The following is a 24,833-nucleotide window of genomic DNA, read 5'->3' as shown; positions in this document are numbered from 1 at the left end:
TAAATTATCTATAATGAAATTAAATTTTAAAACCACATCATTTAATCGAATCAAAACAATGATAACATAAATGTATAGCTTATCCCATACATTTTTTATATTTAACAAAAATAAAAAATAATTTTATTAAAAAATCAAACATATGAATTAAATTCATTTAAAAAAAACTAGATATTAAAAACGAATAACATTTCATCCCTAATCATACATTTATAATTATTATTCAACATAAAAAATAATTTATAATTATCTCTTTTAATTTCGAGACCTATACAATTTATATAAACTATTTAAAGAACCCTGATACAAACAGTAAAAAATAATTCTTCTGCAAACCTGCATATAAATTATGTCCCAATGCATGTGTAGTCATAAGACTAATTGTTTATTTTCTTGAATAATTTATAAGAATCCAGAGATTCCAATATACTGTAATAAGCAGGTAATTGGTCAATGGCTATTAACAGTGTCACCCAGTCGAGTCTACCGAGTGAAAACATCATGAGTAGGTCTCTGCGAGGCCTGCCAAAGTTAATTGGTCAAAAATCTTATTACAACCCTTATCGATATTGTTCATCCAATTTCGTGTACACCGAGACCGACTGTAATCCCCTAATGTCTGATCGTAAGCCGGAACGTAGGCTCTCACTACGCCTCATCTCAGCTCATTTTATTTTTACTGTGGTTCTTTCACACATTTTGACAATTTGATTTACACTGCGTCTTGCTTCGAAGGCACGGATTTCTCTCCGAGAATATTTTAAACGATGTGAGATGTGCTATCTGTGAATGGATTTATTGTTAATATTTTTGAAGCACCACAGATTAAGGGGACTAGGCAGTCGAAAAATCGATTTTTTTATTGCATTTTCCGAAAGTACTATCTTTTCTGATAAAATGCCACTTGGTTTATAGTAAAATTTGCAAAATTGTAGATTTGGCAGCTAAAAACGTCAAGCGGCAACCTATAGCGTCGCCTTTGCCCAGAAACTTTAAATGCGTTTTTCTCGAATATTTTTTTCTCTTCATTTTTTCCTGATTGCGAACGAATTGAGGTTCAAATCGACTTGGAAAAAATTACAGAATGTGCAGAACATGTGTCATTTCGGCGCAAACCTCTGATATGGTCTGTAAAAATTCGAGACTTTCAAACAAAAAATTAAGAAGTCACCGGATTTTGGTAGCGCACAAAATTAATAAAAATCTATTGTACACACGATTTTCGTATTGAGTCAGTGCAGGCAAAACTTGACTTCACTACTAAAGGACTTCACTATTATGTAGCAGTCGCAATGCATAATTAATTGACCAAAATTAATTCAGCAAACTTAATGTAGGGGAGAGCGGGGACAAAAGTAACATTTTTTACATTTGGCCTAGCCTACAATTACATTTTATAGATATAAAAATGACAATTATGCCTTAAGATAGTATGTTTCTTGGTCTATCATTTGAGCCCAGATTCAGCCTTACGTGATGAGTAGTCAAAGAGTTATGGCAGTTTTCCTCAGTGACTGTCATTGTTACTTTTGTCCTGCAGGGGTAGGACGAAAGTAACATACGATGGGGGGCGAAAGTAACACTAATTATTTTGAGGAGAATTAAGTAAAACACTCCTTCCAACGCAAAATAGGATTTTTTATTATATAAAAAAAAATAGAAAAAAACATTTAAATACACATATTTTAAGTAACAATAAAAACAAATAAATTTCAAATAACGAAAGGTGGAAAGCATAACCAGCTTCGGACATTTCTCTGGTATTGTGTATTTAGTTGAATGATAGGTATTAAGTTTTACATACTCCGAATTAAAATTATGACATACGTAGTGAAGATCACCCATGGCGCAGTCTTTGTGGGACTAACCCTTAAAATCTAGACATTCATCCATTTCTCTCTCGAACAGCTTTCACTGAAAGGGTCCAAACATACCAGACATAGACAATTATTATCATCTGAAGAATTCCTATCCTGCATGCTATTTTGCTCGCCCAAGTAACATGTTACTTTCATCCCCATAGTGACGTCTTACTTTCGTCCCCAGGCATGTTTTTCAGAACAGAACTGTTATAACATACAAATTATACAAGACTTGTTGAAATCAAGTACAGGAACTTCTAAAGACATCTAAGAACACTCTAGCAAATAATTGGTTTAATATTTGTAGTTTAACTATGAATATTAACAAAGAAACTAAATAACAATTGATCTGAATAACAATTTTAGCTTGCCCACGGTATAGGATTTGTGTTACTGCTTCAGCGTCACTCAGTACAATAAAAGAGGTACTATACATATGTAACTGTGTAAAGCAAACGTTTTGGAGATGTTTGTGGAAGAGGGGAGAAGGTGTGTTACTTTCATGACGCCGTTACGTTTGTCCCCGCTCTCCCCTACTTTGCGTTATTAACTTACACCAGAGGTGCACAGGGAGCCGTTCTTAGCGCCTAGCTGCGAGCAACCCGCCTGTCCCGTTGCTAAGGTTAGAATCGGTGAGGAGAACTGCTGTAGTGTATGTAGCTGGGTTCAAGTCATACCAAATGCGCGTATAGTACCTCTACGAGCTATAGTGACTTAGGTGTGAGGTACCCAGCGGGATCTTAACCGTTACCCTGCTGGGTACGGGCCGCTAAACGTGCCCCCACTACTACCTCTTGCAGGACTGTGTTTAGGGAAGACCAGGACAAAACCTGGGCCCTAAAGGGTAAAATAAGTTATTAATATAAAATAATTTATATTGCTATTGATGTAATGCAGTAGGTACATATACCTTACTGAAATGGATTTGTATTTAATATGTGCTGACAATGAGACAATTTTTAATAGCCAGTAGCAATGCTTAATTGGTGTCTTCTAATAATGATAAACAGTATCTTCAATTTCTGTTTTATTTTATTAAAATCGAAGTTGTAACACTTAATCTATAGGGCCCCGGATTTGTCCTGATCCTCCCTAAACACAGTCCTGCAAGAGGTACTAGGGAGCCACGTTTAGCGGCCCATACCCAGCAGGATATCGGGTAAGACCCCGCTGAGTGACCTCACACCTAAGTCACTATAGCTCGTAGAGGCACTATACGCTATTTGCAGTTCGCCTCACCGATTCTAACCTTAGCAACGGGACAGGCGGGTTGCTCGCAGCTAGGCGCTAAAAACGGCTCCCTGTGCACCCCTGCTGTACATGGTTTTGAAGATCCCGCGACGTAAAAACACGCCGACGCCACTCAAAGTGTTAAATTGATTTGTAAGAAGGACCTGCGGATTTAAAATTATATTACATTGAAAGCTATTAGTTTTAATAAACGGTAATTTGGGCACTGGTGGTGGCCGACAATTCATACCGTCTGACACCACGCGATCGATCGCGTCCCGAAAAGGTGTCTCCTCTATTATACTTTTGAATAAGTTCATTGACTGACTGACCTGACTTACACCAAGAGTTAAAACAAAAGGAAGATAAGTCCCGAACCCTTTTTTTATTAAATGTTTATCTGTATATACTGTGTACATATATATGTCTATCCTATACGTAGACGTTTTCAGAAAAGAATATACAATCGAATTAGAAAGAGCAAAAGTTCCATTTCTGAAGAAAAAAATTCACGTACCAGTGCATTTAATTCTTGGACACCAGCCACGCTCCCATAGCGCAAGAGCCGTCCCCTGTTAGGCGCACCCCATTGTATCTTCCTCGCGCGACACGTGCAGAGAAGGCCGGCCCCTTTTACTCTATGAGGCGGTTAGTGTCCAAGAATCAAATGCATTCTATGTGCCTTTAACGCGTTATATCGTCAGCTGCTATCGGGTTGTTAGAATGTGTCATCCGGGGAATCGATTTCCTTCCATATACAGAGCCCAAACTGACCTTGTGAACGTCATCTGACTGTAGCCTCGTCACCAAAGAATCTTTGACGCTCCGGCAAAGGGCAACGTATTGCAACAGTTTTAATCTGAAATCAGCACTGAGATTATTCATGTGCCTCTCATAGTTGCTGAAGAGTCTATCAACATCGTTATCCTCGTCACAGTCGTCCTCAAAGTTGAACGAACGCTTCTGAAACGACCTCAATTTGTCAGAGCCTAATTCATCTTTCACATCTTCAGGCACCACATCACAGGATGCGTCATTTTCATTCTTAGTTCTATCATCTGAAATTTGGGAAGGCTCACACCCGGGACATCTTTTTCCGTGATAACTCCTTCTCGAACTCAACTTTGGATGGAAATCAACCACATCGTGATATCTCTTTAGACATTTCTTCTCCTTCAAATTTCGGCTTCCCTCATAGACTATTTTGTCCAGGTTAACATACCGCTCGGCCATTTCTTTCTTGCGCGTGTCACCCCCAGTGAATAGTATCTGTGCAGAGCCGTCTGACGCAACGCTCGCAGCTTTATTCGAATTTTCCCCGCAATTACAGGAACACCTTCTCTCATTCCTTGCTTCCAATTTGCCTTTCATACCTTCTTCTTCCTTTTGGTTAGTGGTTTTGTGTCGACCGGCTGATTTGACGACACGCATCTGACCTAAAATCCTCGATACATTAACGGCTCTGATCCTTTTAAAAACCTCGGTGTCTTGAATCAGCTTTCGATATCGTTTCTTAACGCTCTCTTCAAAAGCACCCCTTTTTCGTATTGCGAAGTTTCTTTCTGCGACAGTTTCACCTTGCTTCACGACTCGACATTTTGCAGCGACGCAGCACCGATCTGACGAGGAAGCGATGGGCTCTCGAATAATTCGTTTTCCATTCAGTTTACCACTCGAGATACTGACTAGATACCTGTCGTTCTTCAGGAACGTCTTCGAGGTGTTCGTCCCCTTGTTTCTCTCCTTCAGCAACATTCGCCCAAGTTTCTTGCGTATCAAATGCTTTATCCGGTCAATGGAGACCGCTGAAGAGGGTCCACAGAAGTTACTAGGAATAATCGAACTCCTCCAGAAACGATTCCTGCACCGAGAAAAAATAGGGAAATAGTTTTCTTCCTTCGCCTTATTTTGCATTTCTGTAACAGACTCGCCTCCGCAAAGATTCTTCGTGAAATACGTAGGTGCAGGAATCGTGAAGTTCATCAAGCGCTTCGGTTCCCCCCGCAATTTCGGTTGTAATGTCGACCACCTGTAAGATGGCGCGGGGTTTGCGGCTGTTCCGCGACTCTTAGGAGAGAGATCCTTCTTCGAGTAGCCATCTCGATCCGTGAAAACGTTTGATCGCCGTGAAAAGCCCCTCAAATTTGCTTCTGCTAAATTTAAAGACGACGTCTTGAGAACCTCGAAATTAAGATACGTTCCACTGGGTCTGGCGCAAACGGAGAAGCTTTCAGGCTCAATGTTTCTTGCTGCTGCATTCGAAGGATCCATCCCATCGCAAGAACATTTTGCACCGCAGTCAGTTGCCGGGTAATTGCAATTTGGAACGGAAATAGAATCCTCACTGTACTGTTCGTTCATTTCAGATATGCGCTTTCTTGTTTCTAACATGCTTGTCCTTGGAGAGCTTTCTTCTCCCGCCAAAATAATTCCTTTCACTTGGCAAACACCGCTTTTCACCTGAAATGCGTCCCCGGCCAGCTCTACATGACCAGCCTTCGCCTCTAGGGCGCTGTCCTTTGGTTGCAAAGTGTGCTTCTTCCCCTCCAAATTGATTTCTTTCATCCGATCAACATTGTTCCCCATTTGTTGAACATTCATTTCTAACTTCAAAATGCCACCTACCGCCTGCGGCGGTATTGCTTGCACTTTCAAAGCGTCTTCTCCAGGACAGTAACAACAATCTGTTGCTCCCACTAGATTAGTGTCTTTAAAATTATCTAGCTCTGGACGATTTGCGCATACGTCGTCTTCACCCCGCTCATCAATGTGCATTGTGTTGCTTCTGAAGAAAATATGGCAAAAACATTGGTTGGAATTGCAATTCCCTGTTGTTGAACCGCTTTCCCTTGAAACGCATTCACATGGCGCACCTCCTTCTAAACTATCAGAAGAGCAACTGCATTTGGAATCACATAGTTCTCTTTTGTTCCGAGAATTCTCTGCAACCGACTGATTCTCACATGTTTCAACTTGACAACGGTCTTCCGTTGCTCTCGATTCATTTTCTTCTTTTATTTCGTTCACACATAATCGAACACGGTTACCATCAATTTCTTCACTCCTTTCAATACGCTTCTCATCTCCTTGTATACCCGCGCAAGACACTGCGGAATTCTCCGCTTCTTGAACTCTCATCGAACACGGGGACAGCAGAAAGTCAACTTCCTTTTCAACCTTCCTGGACCAGACAAAATCAAGTTCGTTCTTTGACACTTTCCCTTCGAGTTTCTCCTCAGGTTTCACTGCTTTGTTTGTCTTGCCCTTTGTCTCTTCTAACAAACTACTATTGGAACATGGCGCACAGAAGACAACGCGTGGTCCCTCGTCTTCTCCGTTGCATTTCGCCATGTCTTTGCAACAGCGATCGATAGGAACATCAACATTTTTTAGAGGCTGCAACTCTCCTCCTTCAGTCGTTGCGTTTTCATAGCTCGTGCATTTGTCGCGTTTGCAACAGCTGTGGCAAGTAGGCACACGAGCCAAGAACAGTCGAATCTTAAACGTTCTTCGACGTCGAAGATTTAAGTCGATGTGACCCGGTCGAATCTCGCAACTGAGGCACGAGTCTCTGATCGTTGCGTGGTCCAGCTTCTGAAGAATATCGTTTAAACAAGAACACGCATCATAAATACCGCTTTCGATGCTGCTTCTCATCAAAATCAGACTGGGACCTGACAGCGACGGATCTGCTTCGAATATTCGAACAATCAAATGACTCGGTTTGCAAGGCACTGATATACTTGTTACTTTTGCTAGGTTCAAAATTGTCGAACAGTTGGTGCTGGTCGTTTTATGAACCACGACTTTCAATTTACAGCTCTTTCCACCAATACTCACATAGTTGCAGTCAGAAGTCATCGTGGCACGTGTGACTTTGAATTCGTCAGCGTTTTCTTTTGCGAAATATAAAGTTTTCTGACGCGGTTTGCCGGTAACCTCCGTTTCTTCCCGACAAGTTTGTACCTCCAACGATTCCGTGTTATTTATTTTTCGATGAGAAGAAGACTTGCAAGCAAAAGACTTTTCACAGGTACAATGTTGAACTCTTCTCGCAACTGAACCGATTTCCACTTCCACATCACTGTTCTTGCTTCCTTTTGTGCACTCGTGGACATGGGAGTTGATTTCTGACGATAATTCGCGACTCGTACCACTTGAATCTCTACAAAATGAATTTTCATGAAACCAAACATCTGCGAAGACGCGTTTGCGTTAAGAAAACATGAAAAATACGAAGACTAAGTTTTTGGTCACTTGAAGGTTACCTTATAGCACACGATTGAACCCAACTTAACAGTTTGACTGGAACAGGGTTTTGAAAGTTGCCCCTTCGAGGCGGTCAGAACTTTTCGTGCGATTAAGGGGTTACCGCAGACAGTAAGGTCAGGAAAAGAACGATTCTTTGGAAATTTATTTGTGAAAGTACATGCATAGTTCTAGGCAAAGGTTTTTTTATTCAGATGAGGGACACTTTGACAGATTATTATATTGTGTTTTGGTGTAAAAATATTTATTTATTGAAAAATTACAACTGATTTCCCGGGAGCTGTTTTTAGAAATACGTTTCGCGGTGATCAACATTATTCGGAACTGGGCTATCTGAAATCTAAAACGAAGAAGATTTAGGTAGTACAATAGTTTATTTAGTCTTTAATCGTTCCGTTTTATAGGATATTAATCTGGGAAAAAATGGTGGATGTTAAAGTGGAATGATCGAGTTTCGTTGAAAAAAACACTCATTTTTAATCTATAAAATAAAAACTATGCATTGGAATAACAAATGCTTCGATTAAAGACTAAATGTGAATGTCTAGAAGAAACCTACAAAGTTTCAGAAAGTTTGGTGAAACGGTTCTTAAGAAATCGTGGTCACCGGAATCCAAAAACCATTTCGGGAAATCAGTTGTAATTTTGCAATAAATAAATACTTTTACACCAAAACATAATATAATAACCTGTTAAAGTGTTCCTTATCTGAATACAAAAACCTTTGCATAAAAGATGCGTGTACTTTCTGAAATAAATTCCCAAAGAATCGTTCTTTTTCTGTCAGGAGGCCGAAAAAAAGGGTGGTCTTTGGAAATTTTTTACCCAAAAGCTATAACACATTTCTCAAAAAATCTTTTTTCCTTTCAAGGATTGCATCTAGTACCGTGCATCGTAATTTTTTCATTTACAAATATCAATAACTAAGTTATTGTCCATCACTCGAAGGTTCTCTAAAAAAAAGGCTTCTGCGGTGACCACTGCTGCTCGAAAGTCGATCATCTGAAATAAAAAATTCAAAAGAATTTACTTATTATATTATATTATCTAGTATTTGAACGAATGATTTTTTTATCCGATGCTTAGTTTTCTTTTGATTCACGAAAATCAGGCAATATTTATGATAAAAATTGAAACTTTTACTTTAAACATCAGCCATTTTTTCCCAAATCAATATTTCGAACAATCCTTCGTTCAAATACTAGATAATATAATACAATAAGTAAATTCTTTTGAATTTTTTATTTCAGATGATCGACTTTCGAGCAGCAGTGGTCACCGCAGAAGCCTTTTTTTAAAAGAACCTTCGAGTGATGGACCATAACTTAGTTATTGATAAATATTTTTAAATAAAAAAATTACGATGCACGGTACTAGATGCAATCCTTAAAAGGAAAAAAGATTTTCTGAGAAATGTGTTATAGCTTTTGAGTAAAAAATTTCCAAAGACCACCCTTTTTCGGCCCCCTGACTGAGCATGACCCCTTAAGGGGTATAACCGTTTGAAAGTGTCAGAAATCGGATTTTTTACATATTTCCATAGATTGATGTTTTATAAATATTATATAACAAGTCCGATGTAAAAATTCGGAAAATTGACGAAGTTATAGGCATTTGAGTGAAGCTACCCAGGTAGCACGGGGCGGCGCAGTGCGGCGCCCCACCCCTCGCAGCGGAACTGCGTAATAAGATTCCATATCGATCTAAGACGCTTTTTTTATTCCGATTCTCCGTTTATTATTTATAAAGAAAAAACGTGGGCTTTTCTCTTAGAAAAATTTAACTTTATCTTTGATCTCACTATTTCGTTATTTTTCAAAATTTTAAAAATCGAGACCGTAGATCGATAACTATTAACATATTTTATAAAAAAAATGTACTATTTTTTATTTCAGACACGACATACAGCTAATTTCAGGGCCGCCGTGGCGTCGTCTAAAATCGATAGAGTTTCGAATAATGCGATGGGACTGATACCGTTCTACAAATTTCAATCTGGTACTGATACATATCAAAGTCAAAGGTATCAAAAGGAATCGATGCTTCTTTGATACTTACATATGCGAATGCGTAGATACCTGTTTGATACCTACACAAAAATATCGATACCTATTTGATACCTATACGAGAATATCGATACCAGTTTGAAACCTACACGTAAATATTGAAATCTATTTGATACCTACCTGAAAATGTTGATATCTATTTGATATCTACTTGAAAATATGTATACATATAATACCTGCTTCATGCTTGTACGAAAGTATCGGTTGCCATTTGCAATTTAGGACTTCACGAAAATATTATTTATTACCAATCATGATTTGATAATATAACAATTAAGTAGGAGTAGGAATCACTATAATGAACTACCTATATAATTGAATTTTTATTAATAAATTATGTACATTATTCATTAATGTATAGAAATTTGTGCGTTATATAATGTTATTAGGAAATAATATTTGATTAACTTTATTATCTTTTAATCGATTCCTTTTTTTACTGACTAACTCCCCGGCCTTTGAGAAAACACATTCAGCAGGCACGGAGCTTGCCATAATACAAAAATATTTTTTTACCAACTCGGCCAGAATGAAATATTTGTTTAGATTCTGCTTCCAGTAAATCGAAACCGATACTTTAGTGCAGACATGCAGCAGGTATTATATATATATATATATATTCAAGTACATATCAAATAGATATCATAACAGGTCTGCCATCTGATCACAGAATTATCAAATAAATAAAGATAATTTCGTAAGGTATTAAAGGAGTATCGATACTTTCGGAAAGTATCAAATCGGTTTTGATTCGGTACAGTGTTGATATGGTATCGGTTGAAGAAGAATCGGTATTGATAATTGATACCAAGTACATAAAATTTCGATGCGTATCGATATTTCCTATTGAGTACTTTGGTATCGAATTGATTGAATATCATCAATAGTATTGGTATCAGTATCCGTAACTTACGAAAAACAATAATTTTTTAACTGAACCTTTTTTCTTAATTAGTTTACAATACTATGTAAACAAATATGTTTTTGTCCATAACGGAAAATCTTCATCAAGCCGTTGACTTGTAAAAAAATCCACAAAATATACACATTTTCCGAGGGTTCAAACGGATATACCCCCTTAAGGGGAGAAGACCGTATAAATCAAACGAAAAATAGAAACAAAAATGTTTCCATAAATCGCTTCTAAAACAGTTAAAAAATATATTTTCAAAGTTGTCTAAAACCATATGCATTATACAGATTTGTCCTGTTAAAGAGACCACGCTCGGGGACAGGCTGTCCTCTTAACCAAACGGTATGCTATTCGGCTCGCCTTACTTCTTTGTCATCTCATTTCGGTAAAACGGCACCGTCACTATTTTGTCCCCATAACGGGACAGCACTGTACATATTTCTAGAGTAAGTACGGAGTATATCGACCAGTAAATCGCAGTAGGGCAAACTTGCCTAAATCGTACTCCTGAAGAACAAATGCTTATTACATGAAAAATAACGGGGAACATGAAACAAAATTAGCGGTAATCAACTCTTTATTAATAGAATAAACAGTTTTATAAACTCAAACAAGAAAGAATAATCAACTTCTATTCATAAAAACGATTTATTTTTAATATGAAAAAAGTACGATTTAGGATTAATGTTCCTAAATCGTCCCATACTTATCCTAATTCGTACTTTCAAATTTAATTACTACAAACATCACATACATATTCAAAAGTAATTCTATTTATTCCCGCACGATGCTCGGATACCCACATTTTGCATTGCGTGCATTGTATCATATTTTTCTGCCTATTTTCTGGACACAATTTACAAAACCAGCTTTCATTTTCATCGTCTTTCTTCTTCTTCTTTTCTTCCATTTGTGTTTTGGTTTTGGCGGTCTTCTTCCTCTTACGAATTTCCTTTGCTGTTCTGGTTTTTCTGGTTGTGATTTTCTTTTTAGCCTCATCCATTTTTTTTCTAGGTTATTTTTGTATGTTCGTACCAGTACGATTTAAGCTTACACACGGTGGTAAGAAATAGGCACATACGAGGGTCGTTCAGAAAGCAAGTTTAACGATGCTAGCGCTGCTCGTGGTGAGAAGGTAGAACTACGAAATTTTAGGGACGTGTTCTCACATCTATTCTGATCAGTTTCTTGGGTCGTAGAGTCTGGTCGGTCGATTGTTGCGTGTTTTATAACATTTTATCATGGAGATTCCGTTAATATTTGCGTCCAAATGTGAACCGCGAAGTATAATACGTTTTTTTACTGGTAAAAACTACCCTGCCACTTAAATTTATCGAGAATTATGTTCTGTTCACGGCGATAAATGCGTGAGCCTGCAGATGGTTACGCGTTAGCGAACAGTTACTCAGAAAGTAACTCTAAGTTTAACGGTCTAATTGCGGTTCACATTTCAACGCAAATTTTAGCGGAATCTCCATGATAAAATGTTAAAAAACACGCACCAATCGACCGACCAGACTCTACGACCCAAGAAACTGATCAGAATAGATGTGAGAACACGTCCCTAAAATTTCGTAGTTCTACCTTCTCACCAAGAGCAGCGCTAGCATCGTTAATCTTACTTTCTGAACGACCCTCGTATATAGGTCAATTTGAATTGAAATCTATAGTATTAAAATATAGGGCACTGTTCTTTGATATCAAAACAAGAAATAAACTTGAAAAATAGACGTAGTTTCCATAGAAATTTGTTTCACTAATTCTCACAAATAATAATGATTCCGCCAAGAGCGAATTTAAATGCCGACGCTGGGACGACTCGAGGGAAGAATGACAGGTGAGAAATACTCTCTCAAGTGGACGGCACTAGTTTATTCTCGTCACTCAGCGAACCCACTGATGGTCGTGCAACACAGATTACAATAACGTCGTACACCACAATTGGCACAGGCAGAGACACAGACGGTACACAGAGTCGTAGGCGCGTGGGCGCGATCATAGACATATATAGACGGAACAGAAGGTGGGACTATCGGCGAGGGGACCGGTAGGCTTGGAGGGGAAAAGGCAGAGGTCAGATACAGGCACGTCGGGTTAGCTTCGGAAGTATTCGGCACGCATAACCGCTGCGTTACCCGATTTGCCTGTATCGCTCCCCTTACCGCGAATCTCACCTCCCCCCCCCCCCCCAAGCTTACGCTCCGTCTATATATATCTATGGGCGCGATGCGACAAACGGGTCGCTGGTGGACAACTGTTCTCAGAACTAACGGTAGCCGAGCGAGCGTCCCGCGAAGATGATTAGCGGTCAAAAACGTTACGAAGCACCGCAGCTGACTCATCAGTTGTTGTGATGAGTCAACGGGCACCAGTACGAATCGCGCGGCCGCGGCGCGTCGCTCGCGGCCGTAACAATAAAGGCTCCCCCAAACCAACGCGAATTTCGCCGCGCGGAGCGCATCCGCCGCGGATCACATACCACTGTCCACAAACCACCATATATAAAAAACTGCTCCGCGTTGGTTTTGGGAGAGCCTTTAATCGTACAAAATCCTTAAGAATCATGGCAAGATTTTAGTGAAAAGTACCCGAAAAATTTACCTGCTTTATAATTTTTTTGGGGAGTGATGGCATGGTGACGCGGCTTGTTAATGGCATACGGCTAATTGTTGTTTACTCTTTCTACCGCTAGGGGCGTTTGTGACTTTCTTAGATTAAGGGCGGTATTCTCAGTCGCTACTTATTCTTAAGCAAATGCTTAAGCTTGCGGCATCCTCTACTAACCTAGTAGCTAGTAAAGGATGCCGAATGCTTAAGCATTTGCTTAAGAATAAGTAGCGACTGAGAATACCGCCCCACAAGAAACGGGTTACCTTTAAATCACCGACAATGTTTATTTACCGGCACGTTGAAATCACAGACAATCAGTTCATCGACATTGACACCGAATTCTACTCAATAATAAGACTTATACCAGTAGATCTCGGTATCAATGTCGATGAACTGATTGTCGGTGATTTCAACGTGTCGGTAAATAAACATGGTAATTATTTAGAAGTTTTCCATCCTCACCGATTTCAATGATTTTTGGATATGTTATCAAGATCAAGATTCTGAACAACTTTTTCCTATACATGTTACCGCCGCACGACCTTCGTTTTCGAGATATTTGCGAAAAACTTCTTTTAACTTATTCCGACGCAACGCATTCCACTTTCCAACTTGTCCCAGGTATTAGTATTGGTTGGGGCTAGATTAGTGCGGGGGGGGGGGGGGCGCGTAAAGCATGATAGCGAACTGATGTGAGTTTAGAGATTTGAAGCAGAAAGTTGCGGATGCCCGTCAACACCCCGACTCATATCGGTTCGCCACCATGCTTTACGCGCCCGCGAGCGAGCGCCCCCCCCCCCTCCCCCCGCACTAATCTAGCCTCAACCAATACTAATACCCAGGACAAGTTGGAAAGTGGAATGCGTTGCGCCGAAATAAGTCAAAAGAAGCTTTTCGCAAATAACTCGTAAACGAAGGTCAGCTTCGTCATTTGCTTTGTCCCATGCTGGCGCATACGCTGCCACGGACGCGTACTGTAGGTAGATATACGGCAGAATACATTGTGTACTAGCAGCAGTTTTTCGCGAATATCTCGGAAACGAAGGTCGAGCGGCGGTAATATGTATAGGAAAAAATATTCAGAATCGTGTCCCCGACAACATATCCAAAAATCGTTGAAATCGGTGAGGATGGAAAACTTCTAAATAATTACCATAAACATTGTCGGCGAACTCGGTGTCGATGAAATCGTTTCGATGAAAACATTGTCGATGAAATGCTTGTTGGTGATTTAAAAATAACCCAAAAGAAACAGCGGAGGTACGATTTAGGTGCAGGTACGAATTAGGCAAGTTTACCCTACATACATACACACAAACGGCGAAAAGGCCATTCCTCGCGAAAAAATATTGAACAAATTTCGTTCACTGGTCACATAGCTTTTAAAAATGATTTTAAACACAAAACCATCTTGTATCTGCTTCAATACACGTGTGTGAGACACTATTTACGTGCGATGTTAGTATTTATTCATCTGTTAACTTTTACTTTATGGGTCTGGATTTAAATAACTATTTGTTTCACAGACGTTAGCAGTTTAAAACAAAGGTTTGTTTTTATATTTGGAAAGTTACAATTAATCCATGACGATTTAGAACAAACAGCATGATCTTATTTATTAGGTAAACGACGCTTGGAGCACATGCTCGAAGCAACTGTTAGAAGTTAGAATACTATTGCGAACTGTATGTTACAAGATTGCAGTATTATTACTCTCTAAAACAGGCCCGGCCAACTGGTCGATTTGGAAGCCGCAGCGCTTCTTATGTTTTTACAAATATTTATGTATATTTTGGGTTCTAGTCCGTTTAATAAATTAATAATAAATGAATAATAATGTTTAACCAAACAGTAGATTTCGTCACAATTTCTAATAGTATTTGACGTTTCCTTATAACTCGGAAATGAATAGTTTTCCCAACATGCGATTTAAATCAGGTAAAGAGCATTAAATAAACTACTAAATAAACAGTTTTCAATTTTTAATAGCAATTAAGTTAAAAAATTTGAAAAAAGAAACATTAAATAAACGTACAATATATTCAATTATAAATCATTATAAAGAGATAATTTTTTCCTTTTGTTTGGCGCAAATTTCATTCCGATAGGGTAGGTGTACCGTTTGTGGCCATTGCACTGTTTTTGGCCATGTGTATAATTATCTTATTTTTAAACTGCTTATGGAGAATTCATATCATAAATATTTTCTTTAGTATATCGCCAGAAATATAAGGTTACATTTATTGCTTACATGGAAAAATATTATATGTTTTAAGAAGTGGCCAAAACTGGTACAATACCTTAAAGTGGCCACAATTGGGACATCTACCCTATCTTTTAAAGTTTAAGAGTTAAACACGAATGTCCCCTACTACCCCTATTCCGACCACTGTGCGGTGGGAACACTTCTGCTTCTGTGGCAGAACTTACAAGGAATAACACCCACTTAATCACTTATACACTTTTTCTGTCTGTGACCTTGAATGACCTTGAGTAATTATAGTCACTGAATTCCTAATGAAAGGGACTATCACCATAGGTGTTTAAAAGAAAGCGGTTCCATTTAAAAAAATTAAGGTGACCTTGATATCTCTAAAAAAAAGACATAAAAAGCCATAATTTGAATGGCATCGTGTGAGCTTGATTGAACCATTCAACTTGTCCTGATGACATTACGTTTCTTAAAAAACAGCAAAGATATTGAAGGTACATGCGTTATGTGAATCGCCCTGTACATACATTAAATTTTGTATTCATAACTTAAATATATCGATAAACACAAAGAGTGTTATAAACAATGTAACATTCTCGTGGAATATACAGGGTGGCACTATCTTGCAATTACTAAATCTAGCGACTTCTGAGCTCTCACGGCGTAGTCCCAAAAATTTTACCGCCTACCCCACGTTGGGAAACACTGCTCTAAACTCACGAATTGCGGCTTGCGGTTTCTGGCTCCCGATAGCTATGCGGCTCTGAGCTCCCAAAAGAGCAGCTTCTAAGGTCTCAGTAGTCCTACACAGTACTTATTCGCTAAGAGCTCAGTTTGGCCTACACGTTGACTGCTTTTCGCTATCCCCATCATTTCTATCTCACTCCTGCCCTGCGAAGGCGAGAGCGAGGTGGAAAGAGAACGAGTCAGAGAGACTGAAGATGAGCGAGGAACGGTACGAGAAAGGCGACGCGTTGATACTTTGTCTCACTCTGCCTTTCGGGCGTCCTTTGCATGCGCGATCGGCATGAGCGTTTAGACACGCTCTCGTTCCATCTCGATCTCGCCTTCGGCAAGACAGAAGCGAGAAACGATCGCTCGGAATCGTGCCCCCTCTACGTTAAATGCTCACCACCGGTTCCGAACCGCGAGCTGTTAGCGAATAAATACTATTGCGAGTTGGAAAAAAGTCACCCTACCCACCAACTGAAATGTCACAGGGCAAGGGGACTCGTCCGCTCGCTCCACCCTCTCCCCTCCAAGAATTCCTATTTTTAGGTCCTTATTGGCTGTCCATATCCACGGACTGTCGCGATTTGTTTCGTTCGCGTTCTTCGTAAAGCCGCGTATTCACCTGCGCATTCGCCCCGAATGTGCATTCGGCGCGCACCGATTTTTTGCCCGTTCGGAGCTCAGCGCGCGTTCGGCGCGCATTCGGCGCGCGTTCGGGGTTGAGTGAAATTTGCGGCGTCCATTTTATGGCATTGTTCGGACCCGAATGCGCGCTTTGATGGACCGCCAACAAGCGGATCGGCCCGAATGCGCGCCGCGCCCCGAACACGCGCCGAACACCGGACGAGCAAAAAATCGGTGCGCGCCGAATGCACATTCGGGGCGAATGCGCAGGTGAATACGCGGCTTTACGCGACGGACTTTGTTGAAGGGGATTGGGCGTGAGCGAGCGTACGACTTCCCTTGCCCCTGTGACATTTCAGCGGTGATGCCAAAATCGTGGAACGACGGTAGGTCATAGTGGAGGTAACCATTTGTCCTACGTCCTACGATTCTGGCATCTCTGCATTTTAGCTTGTGGGTAGTGCAACTTTTTTCCTGCTCGCAATAGTACTGTACTTATTTAGGCAAACCTGCAGTGTCATACGCTTCTTTCAGAAACTGTCACCACAGTTGTACCACAATTCGCACAACATCTTCCACATATACTATCTCGCCAGAAGGGAACTACAAGTCGATAGTTCACACTAAGCACCACACATTGTCCATTTCAGCGTAACCAGAGCTTAAAATCCGAACAAAAGAAGCGGTATGAAATACTCACTGGCAGTTCTGACTCAACCAATAATCCTTCTCGTTAATAAACCTCCAGACATTCATGTTCCTCAAGACCGCCTGTTCCATACCCAACGAATCGATCTCCTGGCACACTCTATTCACCCTATTATTCAAAAGAACCGAATCCACGAAGTGTGTCACCAGACCGTCTTTCACCAAATTCTCGATCGCATACTTAATAATTTGCTCCGTGACGTCGGTGCCCTTGGCGCAGAATGCGTCCATGTAATCAATCCAGGCAGCGATCACGTCCAAACATTTTTTCACGCATGGAAAACGTTTCGCATAGCGGGAATTCGGTTTACAAATAAACTCCTCCAGCCCCGAGTAAATTCTGTTCTCCAAAGTTGGTCGAATAAGAGGCCTGACTCTGTCGATACATACGCCGCATTTGTTGAAATTGGAACTTCCATCGTTGTTTATGCAAGGTGTACCCTGAAATCCGCCAAAAAAATAATGATAAACGAGAGAATCATGAAAATTGTGCGATGCAATTTATTAAAGAAAGTACTTTCTACAGATCGCAACGAATTTACATATTGAATTTTTAAGGACACTTGTACGTGAAACTCTTATGAAAAATCGACGTCTCGTTTTCTGCATATTTGAATTCTGTATTAACTTTTGTGCACAGAAACATGCAGGATGTACATATTATATAATAATGCTAACGAAATTGTCGGAAGATAAAACTCGCAAAAGGAAAAACAAAGAACTTTATAGAAATAAATATTCGCCAATTAACGGTGCAGCGATAGCTCCGACTCCGCTACAAGAGGGCATTTCGTCGGATCCCGCTCTCTCTCTCACAATTTCTCTTCTAATCTACGTTTCATATATACAGGGTGTTCCAAAAATGGTGGAGTTCCTTGAAAGGGTAACTCGTGGGGTGATTTGAAACAACGTTTTCCTTAGAGAAAATATTCTCCGGGGCATTGTTAACGAGATATTAACAAAAAAAAACGACCAATCAGAGCGCGAGGCTCCCGAGCCGAGCGCCTGCGGTAGCAGCGTTGCCAGAAGTGGGGTGGGGGGGCGTGTGAAGGATTGGTGACGTAATAGGGAGTAATGGGGGAAGGGGGGAATCCTGCATGGTGATTACGCATTTTCGTAAAAATGATAAAATATTGCATAGAAACCATTCACATCGGCACTTTTTTAAAGTTTCATGGCCATTTACAACTATTCAAAACTCCGAAATTTAATATCTGTTTGCACTGGCATATTCTATCAACTCTCCTCTATCATTTAAGACTAAAACAGACTTTCTCGCGTTCTTAATTTTCACGTAGTGCCTCATTCTTTCCCAAAATCGTGTGTTTTAACATTCGTATTTCTGAAAATCTCAGGGAGATAGAGAAATTTTGCTTGCGGATTCGTGTTTGAGATGAGAAACTCCATAAAGGGTCACCCAGTGAATATTGCAGATCAAATTCGTGTTGCACAGTGTAATTCAAGCCAAGCATGTTTCTTAACTTTTGTGACAAAGCTTTTGTTTTGTTTCTTCGACCAATCTTAATTGTGGCCTTTAGACAGGTACTTTCGAAGGAAACACTTATTGTATGTTGATGTATGTAATGTTTTTTTTTTTTTTTTGGAGGAGCTAAAGTTTAGTAAATTTAGTGGAAATTTAATTCGATTTTAATTGATGACGTCAAATTTTCAGTTAGAGGAGCAAAATTTTAGTAAATTTAGTTGATGACGTCAAATTTTCAGTTAGAGGAGCAAAATTTTAGTAAATTTAGTTGGAACTAAATTCGATTTTAATTGATGATGTCAAAATTTTCAGGTGGAGGAGCAAAATTTTAGTAAATTTAGTTGGAACTAAATTCGATTTTAATTGATGACGTCAAAATTTTCAGGTGGAGGAGCAAAATTTTAGTAAATTTAGTTAAAAGTAATTTTGATTTTTTTTATTAGTTTAATATTTTTTGTTGGAGGAGGTAGATTTTAATAAATTTAGAGGAAACTAAATTCGATTTTAATTGATTACGTCAAAATTTTCAGTTGGAGGAGCAAAATTTTATTAACTTTAGTTAAAAGTAACTTCGATTTTTTTTATTAATTTAAATGTTTTTGTTGGATGCTCATCATGCTAATTTTAGTTGCAACCCATGTATCTCGGAAGATAAAGAATAAAGGAGTAATTCCCAAAGGATTATTTTGTTTCTTAACTTTTGTCGACACTTAACTGTTTCGACACAGAATGAGTTTTCATATTATATGTTCGTTGGACGGATCGTTGGTTCGATGTTTATGCTTTTATCCTTTTTTTTTTGTAGGAAAAATATTTTATATATTTTCTTAAGAATTTATATTGAAAATCTGCTCCCGTAACATTGTGCGGAATAGTTTATTGCACCTTCCTGTAAATTTTCACTCAAATCATTGAAGCGGTTTTCGAGATTTTATGTTCGCAGTTTTGGAAAACGTAGGTTCTGGGAAATCGTAGAATTACCCCCACCCCCAAGTATTGACTATCAGTAGAGTAATACGTATCTACTCTGTATAAGAGAATGGATCGCATCCACGAGTTTCTGGTTCAAGTCTCCAAACGCACATCGGTTCACTACCATAGTTTACGCGCCCGCAAGCGGACGCGCGCCCCCGCGCTGGTCTAACCCCAACCAATATTAACCCTCAAACACCACACTGAGTCAGCGAGACCCAGGCCGTTTGGAAGATTCGTGGCCATAACTAAGCGGTAAATGGTGGGTTGCTGTTCTGGTGGGGGAAAAACTTTGAGATTCCTACTACGGATTCAGCACCATCAGACCGCTAGTTTACCTGATGAAGCCGAGTGACATCGTCTGAAAGGTAATCTATGGGGCGCGCTGACGTAGTGTGGTGTCCACGTCAGTATTTTCGAAAAAGTCGAGTTAAAAGATGCTACAGAACATTATTTTTTGTGCAGTGATTTGTTGTTCAGACAGTATTTCTGCGCTATGTAAAGTAGAACACATACTTTTCAATCGGTAGAAAGTGTTGTATTCAGATATACAGCGATGTGTACGGAACATGTGGCGAAAATATGTTGCGTCTGCTCTTAGTGTAAATGAATGATTTCATTGTGATTTATACTGTTTTCATAAAATAAATTATTATTCCAACCATTTCATTGTATAATTCATAGGGAACATTCGTTCGGAAGAAGTAAAAATTTATTCGACTTCACCTCTCGAAATAATATTTTTTGGAACCAATCATAATGACATATGTATTTCCTTGAAGTATGACTCAAAACCTTTCGGTTGATGTATAATAAAATCCCCGTACCTATTTTGAGAAAAAACTGCGATTAAAAGAAGAAAAAACGGATCTTTCAGAACACGGACGTCTTGTTTTCAAAATATCTTGAGCATAAAAAGATTTTTGACCAAACTACCCATATATTTCATTTCCTTATTATGTGACTAAATGATTAAAAAAAATTGTTTAAATCGGTGCAGCAGATCCTCGTATATAGAGGAAAGAAAATTCTAGGTTGCGCTGACCCAGTGTAGTGGAATCGTTAGGACAGTACAGTGTTGTGTTTGAGGGCTAATATCCGGAACAAGTTGGAAAGTGGAATGCGTTGTGTCGGAATAAGTCAACAGAAATACTAAAAGTTTTTTATTAATATCTCGGAAACCAATTAATTCCCGAAACAACAATTTTAGATTTAGGGTCCACAGACCCTCCCCATCCCACCCCTCAAACCTCGTATCGATCGGTCACTGGAGCCATTCGGAAGTGCAGCCGAATACAAATACATATAATGATCCCCATTTACAAAAAATAAGAAGCAGAAAAGGCAGATATCATTACAGCAATAAATATCCATTGTTGCAACGAAGCTCGAATAGCAGAGATTACTTTTAAGTCCACTTAAGAGGCTCAGTAGAAAAGTAAAAAATATTAACTCCGTAGGCTACTTCATTTTCGAACATACAACTAGATTTTGGTGATAGGGTCAATCATCGGAGATTAGGTCGGTAAAATTTAAGAAGACAAATAGGAGTGTAGCGCAAAGTCTAAGCACACGATAGAAATTAATTAACCCCAATTGTTGCGAGCAATTAACACGACCGTTGAGAATTTTAAAGAGAGACATAAGTCAGCTACGAGTAGGCGCTGTTGAATAGCCATACCCAAGAACTTAAATCTAAGCAGGATCGGGCGGTTCTCGTGATCAAGTCTGTGCATAATTTTATTGCAATTCCATAATGTTACAGTATCAACTGAACACAGGGTTTGCGATGAACATTTCCTGAAGTCTAGGGTTAACGCGAAGGTTAAGTAGGTACTGAATTAATATGTCTTTTCAGGTTACCACGAATGTTTGGCCCACTCTAAATCGTGCATGCGTGTGTTCCTCAATCATGTCACGGTATGTGTACACATTTCTATAAAATGTTTACTATCTTTCTACCCCAGTTGATTATCCCAAATTCAGGTTACGTACGGTATACACTTTATATTGACAGCAACGTACAGACGACTCAAACGATTGTGGCCGATCGAGATTCGATTGTGAGATAGCTTAGCACGGTTGACCTTTTTTCGTCACTAACATTCTACAGTATTTAATGAGCATGGTTTATTAAGATATCTCAACAACCACTGCACCAATTTTTCTGAATTTTTGTGGGCTTATTTTTTATATGAAACTTTTCAATGTATAGTTTCGATTTTATCAACGAAAAATGGCCATTCTTCGCGCGAAAATCAGGACTTCAAACTTTAAACAGCCGCCATTTTATTTCAAATTAATATTTCGGAAATTCCCTCCATTAATCGGATGATACATTAATATATTAACGAAATCTTATTTGTTTTTTTATTTTAAATAATCTGGTTCCGAATGGCAGTGCTCACCGCAAAACCAAATGTTTAAATATGCTTCTTGGATGTCGGCTGTTACTTTATTATAAACTTAAATATTTTTCTACGAAAAAATTACCGAATGTTCTTTAAATGTTGTTTTTTTAGTGCAAAAAGTTCTGTAGAAATATATGCTTCCGCTTTTTCAAAAAAAATCACAAACATTCGCCTCTTTTCGGCCGCCTGACTAGGTATAACCTCTTAAGGGGACTAAGGTCGTGTTCAGATATATTGGCCGGTGCGTTCGGTTTCGCGAGCAGCGCGCGAAGAGAAATCAGCCACCACCACCTGACGATCGTGGATTGGCAGTTGAAGTTGCTGAGACCCGAAGGGTATGGTGGGGTAACGGGAACGCTGCTCGGTTCCGCCTGAACGAAGCCGTGTGGCTGTTGTTTATTATTAGCGTAGTAGTTGCGTGTGTTACGAAGCTATGCGTAAACCAATACGAGATGAAGCTATCGAGAAAGAATCAATCTTCTGACCAATAAAGCTCCTGAATTTTTTCGGAGCTAACGCAAACCTATTCTGATGTATGAATTTCTACGCTAAGAACTCGGTTTGGCCTACACGTCAGGAGCTTGGCGCTATCCCCACCACTTCTGACTCGCTCTTGTTCTGCAAAGGCAAGAGCGAGATGGAACGAAGGCAAGAAAGAAACGAGAAAGTGGTGGGGATGCTTCGCTGCGTGTATACAGAGTCATCCGTTAACGCTGCAACCTACGCGCGCGCGAATAGGTAAAATGGCAATAGCGCCTCACGGACACATTCCACTACAACCATGCATCGGCTCGGCACCCGGAGGGTTGCCAGCGACCGCTGGACAGCAGTAATGCACAAGCTTCTAAAATTTTAGGAATGAACGTCGTAAAGAGCTTTTTCGTATAACTTTTGAACTATAAAAGATATGGGAATGCAATTTGCGCCGAAAAATGAGAAAAAAGTATTTCCTCTTAATGATGGATAATTTAAAATATTTTACGTTTACTTAATTTTTCTTTTATCAAATTTTTAACCATAATTGTTGTGAAAAGCTTTTGCAAACCATTTATTTCATACTGTACTTAATGCTCTTTTTAAAATTTGCGGTGTTGATAAACAATAGGCTAGTTGTTTCTGTATCATTACTTTCAGAAATTGAGTGATTCAATTTTTATTTAATTATTTCTGCAGACCTCAGAATCTATTGTTCTGGTTTTCTTTTTTCTGATTTTATCCTTAATGCAGTGCATACCTAGATCAGACGTAAGAGGTAACTAATGGGACGTGTCTTTGATTGTACAGCGGTGTTTGATTTTTTTTTCTAGAATTTTTATGTCTGAATGTTTTAGCTACTCAACGCCACGCCTATACCGGCTTCCGTTAATGTCATGTTTTGGAACGTTGCGCCATTACTATGGCTTTTACACGCAGGTGGCGAAAAATCTCTCCGTACAGGGGTATAGCGCCGCGGTCAAACCTGTCGTAGCTAAAAATTTTTAAATTGAGACGGGTACGAGACCAGTCGACATTGTTTTCAAACCTTATTACAGTAATTTGGGGTGCGAGTAGTAAACCGATCATAAAAGCGGAGCGCGCGGCTCGCTTACCTGGGTCGGGGAATTCCGCACAGCTTTTTGCGAAGTTAATTTGAAAGAGACCATCCTAAAATTTTCGAAGCTCGGGCATCACTGCTGTCCAGCGGTCGCTTGCTGCCCTCCGAACGCCGGGCCGGTGCATGGTTGTAATCGAATGCGTCCGTGAGGCGGTGTTGCCATTTTCGTCTGTTCGCGCGCGCGTAAGTTGCAGTTTTAACGAATAACCCTGCACATACCTCTCGGCAGTGGTGCCAGAACGGTGGGTTTTGTCCCACGGCCGCTACCACCACTCCACGACCAAGCGTACCCTCTCCTAGCGTCCGTACCGCACCACACAAGCATACCCGTCCCTCCACCCGTGTGCCGTACGCGCTGCCTGGCCACCGCTCTCCGGCGAGCATTCGTTTTCCCGACATCGAAGCGCTTGGCGCGCAAGCGAAAAATCAAGACTTCAAATCCCGGTGCGGATATTACTTTTTTTTTTTAATTATTCACTAATTTCTCTTTCTATATTCTCAGCAGACTAAAGGCTTAAAAACTATTAATTTACTAAGCATTTTCGAAGCTTGATTTGCTGCTAAAGTGCGATCCTCTTTTGGCTTGTAACTGCTCATTGTGACGTGAATTTTAAGGAGTCCATCCTAGAACGGCGCTTATTTTGTAAGTAGCATTTCAAGGAATTATTTCTGTTTATGTATACAAAAGGCAGAAGACCAACATCGTACATTAGCCTGCTGCGAAAATTCTTTGTAAATTAACAGTTTTCAAGTTTTTATTCTACTGAGAATATAGAAAGAGAAGTTAGAAAATAATTAATGAAAAAAGTAGAATCTTCGCATTGAGGTTCAAACCTCGATGAAATGAATTCTGGGCGGAGAGCGCCGGCCAGGCAGCGCGTACGGCACACTGACAGAAGGTAGGGTACTTACGCTTGGAGTGGTGCGATACAAGCCAAAAGAGGATCGCACTTTAGCAGCAAATCAAGCTTCGAAAATGCTTAGTAAATTAATAGTTTTTAAGCCGTTAGTCTGCTGAGAATATAGAAAGAGAAATTAGTGAATAATTAAAAAAAAAAAGTAATATCCGCACCGGGATTTGAAGTCTTGATTTTTCGCTTGCGCGCCAAGCGCTTCGATGTCGGGAAAACGCATTCTCGCCGGAGAG

At 39.6% G+C, this 24,833-nt stretch overlaps 1 protein-coding gene and 1 long non-coding RNA gene across 2 annotated transcripts in view; both read right to left on the bottom strand.

Moving 5' to 3' along the window:
• LOC143369815 (uncharacterized) overlaps nucleotides 1-1,099 on the bottom strand; it is a 230,457-nt gene extending 229,358 nt beyond the window's left edge. The window contains exon 1 of the long non-coding RNA XR_013085498.1: nucleotides 823-1,099. This is a non-coding gene — a long non-coding RNA (uncharacterized LOC143369815). The remainder of the gene's footprint in view (nucleotides 1-822) is intronic.
• A 2,677-nt stretch (nucleotides 1,100-3,776) lies between these two features.
• LOC143370056 (uncharacterized) lies at nucleotides 3,777-18,532 on the bottom strand. The gene is made up of 3 exons (XM_076814673.1): nucleotides 18,449-18,532; nucleotides 17,219-17,667; nucleotides 3,777-7,257 (listed from the first exon to the last, which is right to left on the bottom strand). Exons 1-3 carry the CDS (start codon nucleotides 18,530-18,532, stop codon nucleotides 3,777-3,779), a joined length of 4,014 nt encoding a protein of 1,337 aa, XP_076670788.1.
• Nucleotides 18,533-24,833: the final 6,301 nt, after the last annotated feature.

This window comes from Andrena cerasifolii, chromosome 6, assembly GCF_050908995.1.
Source record: "Andrena cerasifolii isolate SP2316 chromosome 6, iyAndCera1_principal, whole genome shotgun sequence".
NCBI classification, from domain to species: Eukaryota; Metazoa; Arthropoda; class Insecta; order Hymenoptera; family Andrenidae; genus Andrena; species Andrena cerasifolii.
Note: the sequence above shows the minus strand (reverse complement) of the source record. Positions and strands in the feature narration are given on the sequence as shown.

What these genes read in the sequence shown, in the direction of transcription:
- LOC143370056 (XM_076814673.1), bottom strand. Translation starts at nt 18,532, where the DNA reads ATGAGGCACTACGTGAAAATTAAGAACGCGAGAAAGTCTGTTTTAGTC. An exon ending in AGTTGATAGAATATGCCAGT is followed by an intron (nt 17,668 to 18,448) that starts GCAAACAGATAT and finishes GGCGGATTTCAG; the next exon opens with GGTACACCTTGCATAAACAA. An exon ending in TGGTTGAGTCAGAACTGCCA is followed by an intron (nt 7,258 to 17,218) that starts GTGAGTATTTCA and finishes TTCATTTTGTAG; the next exon opens with AGATTCAAGTGGTACGAGTC.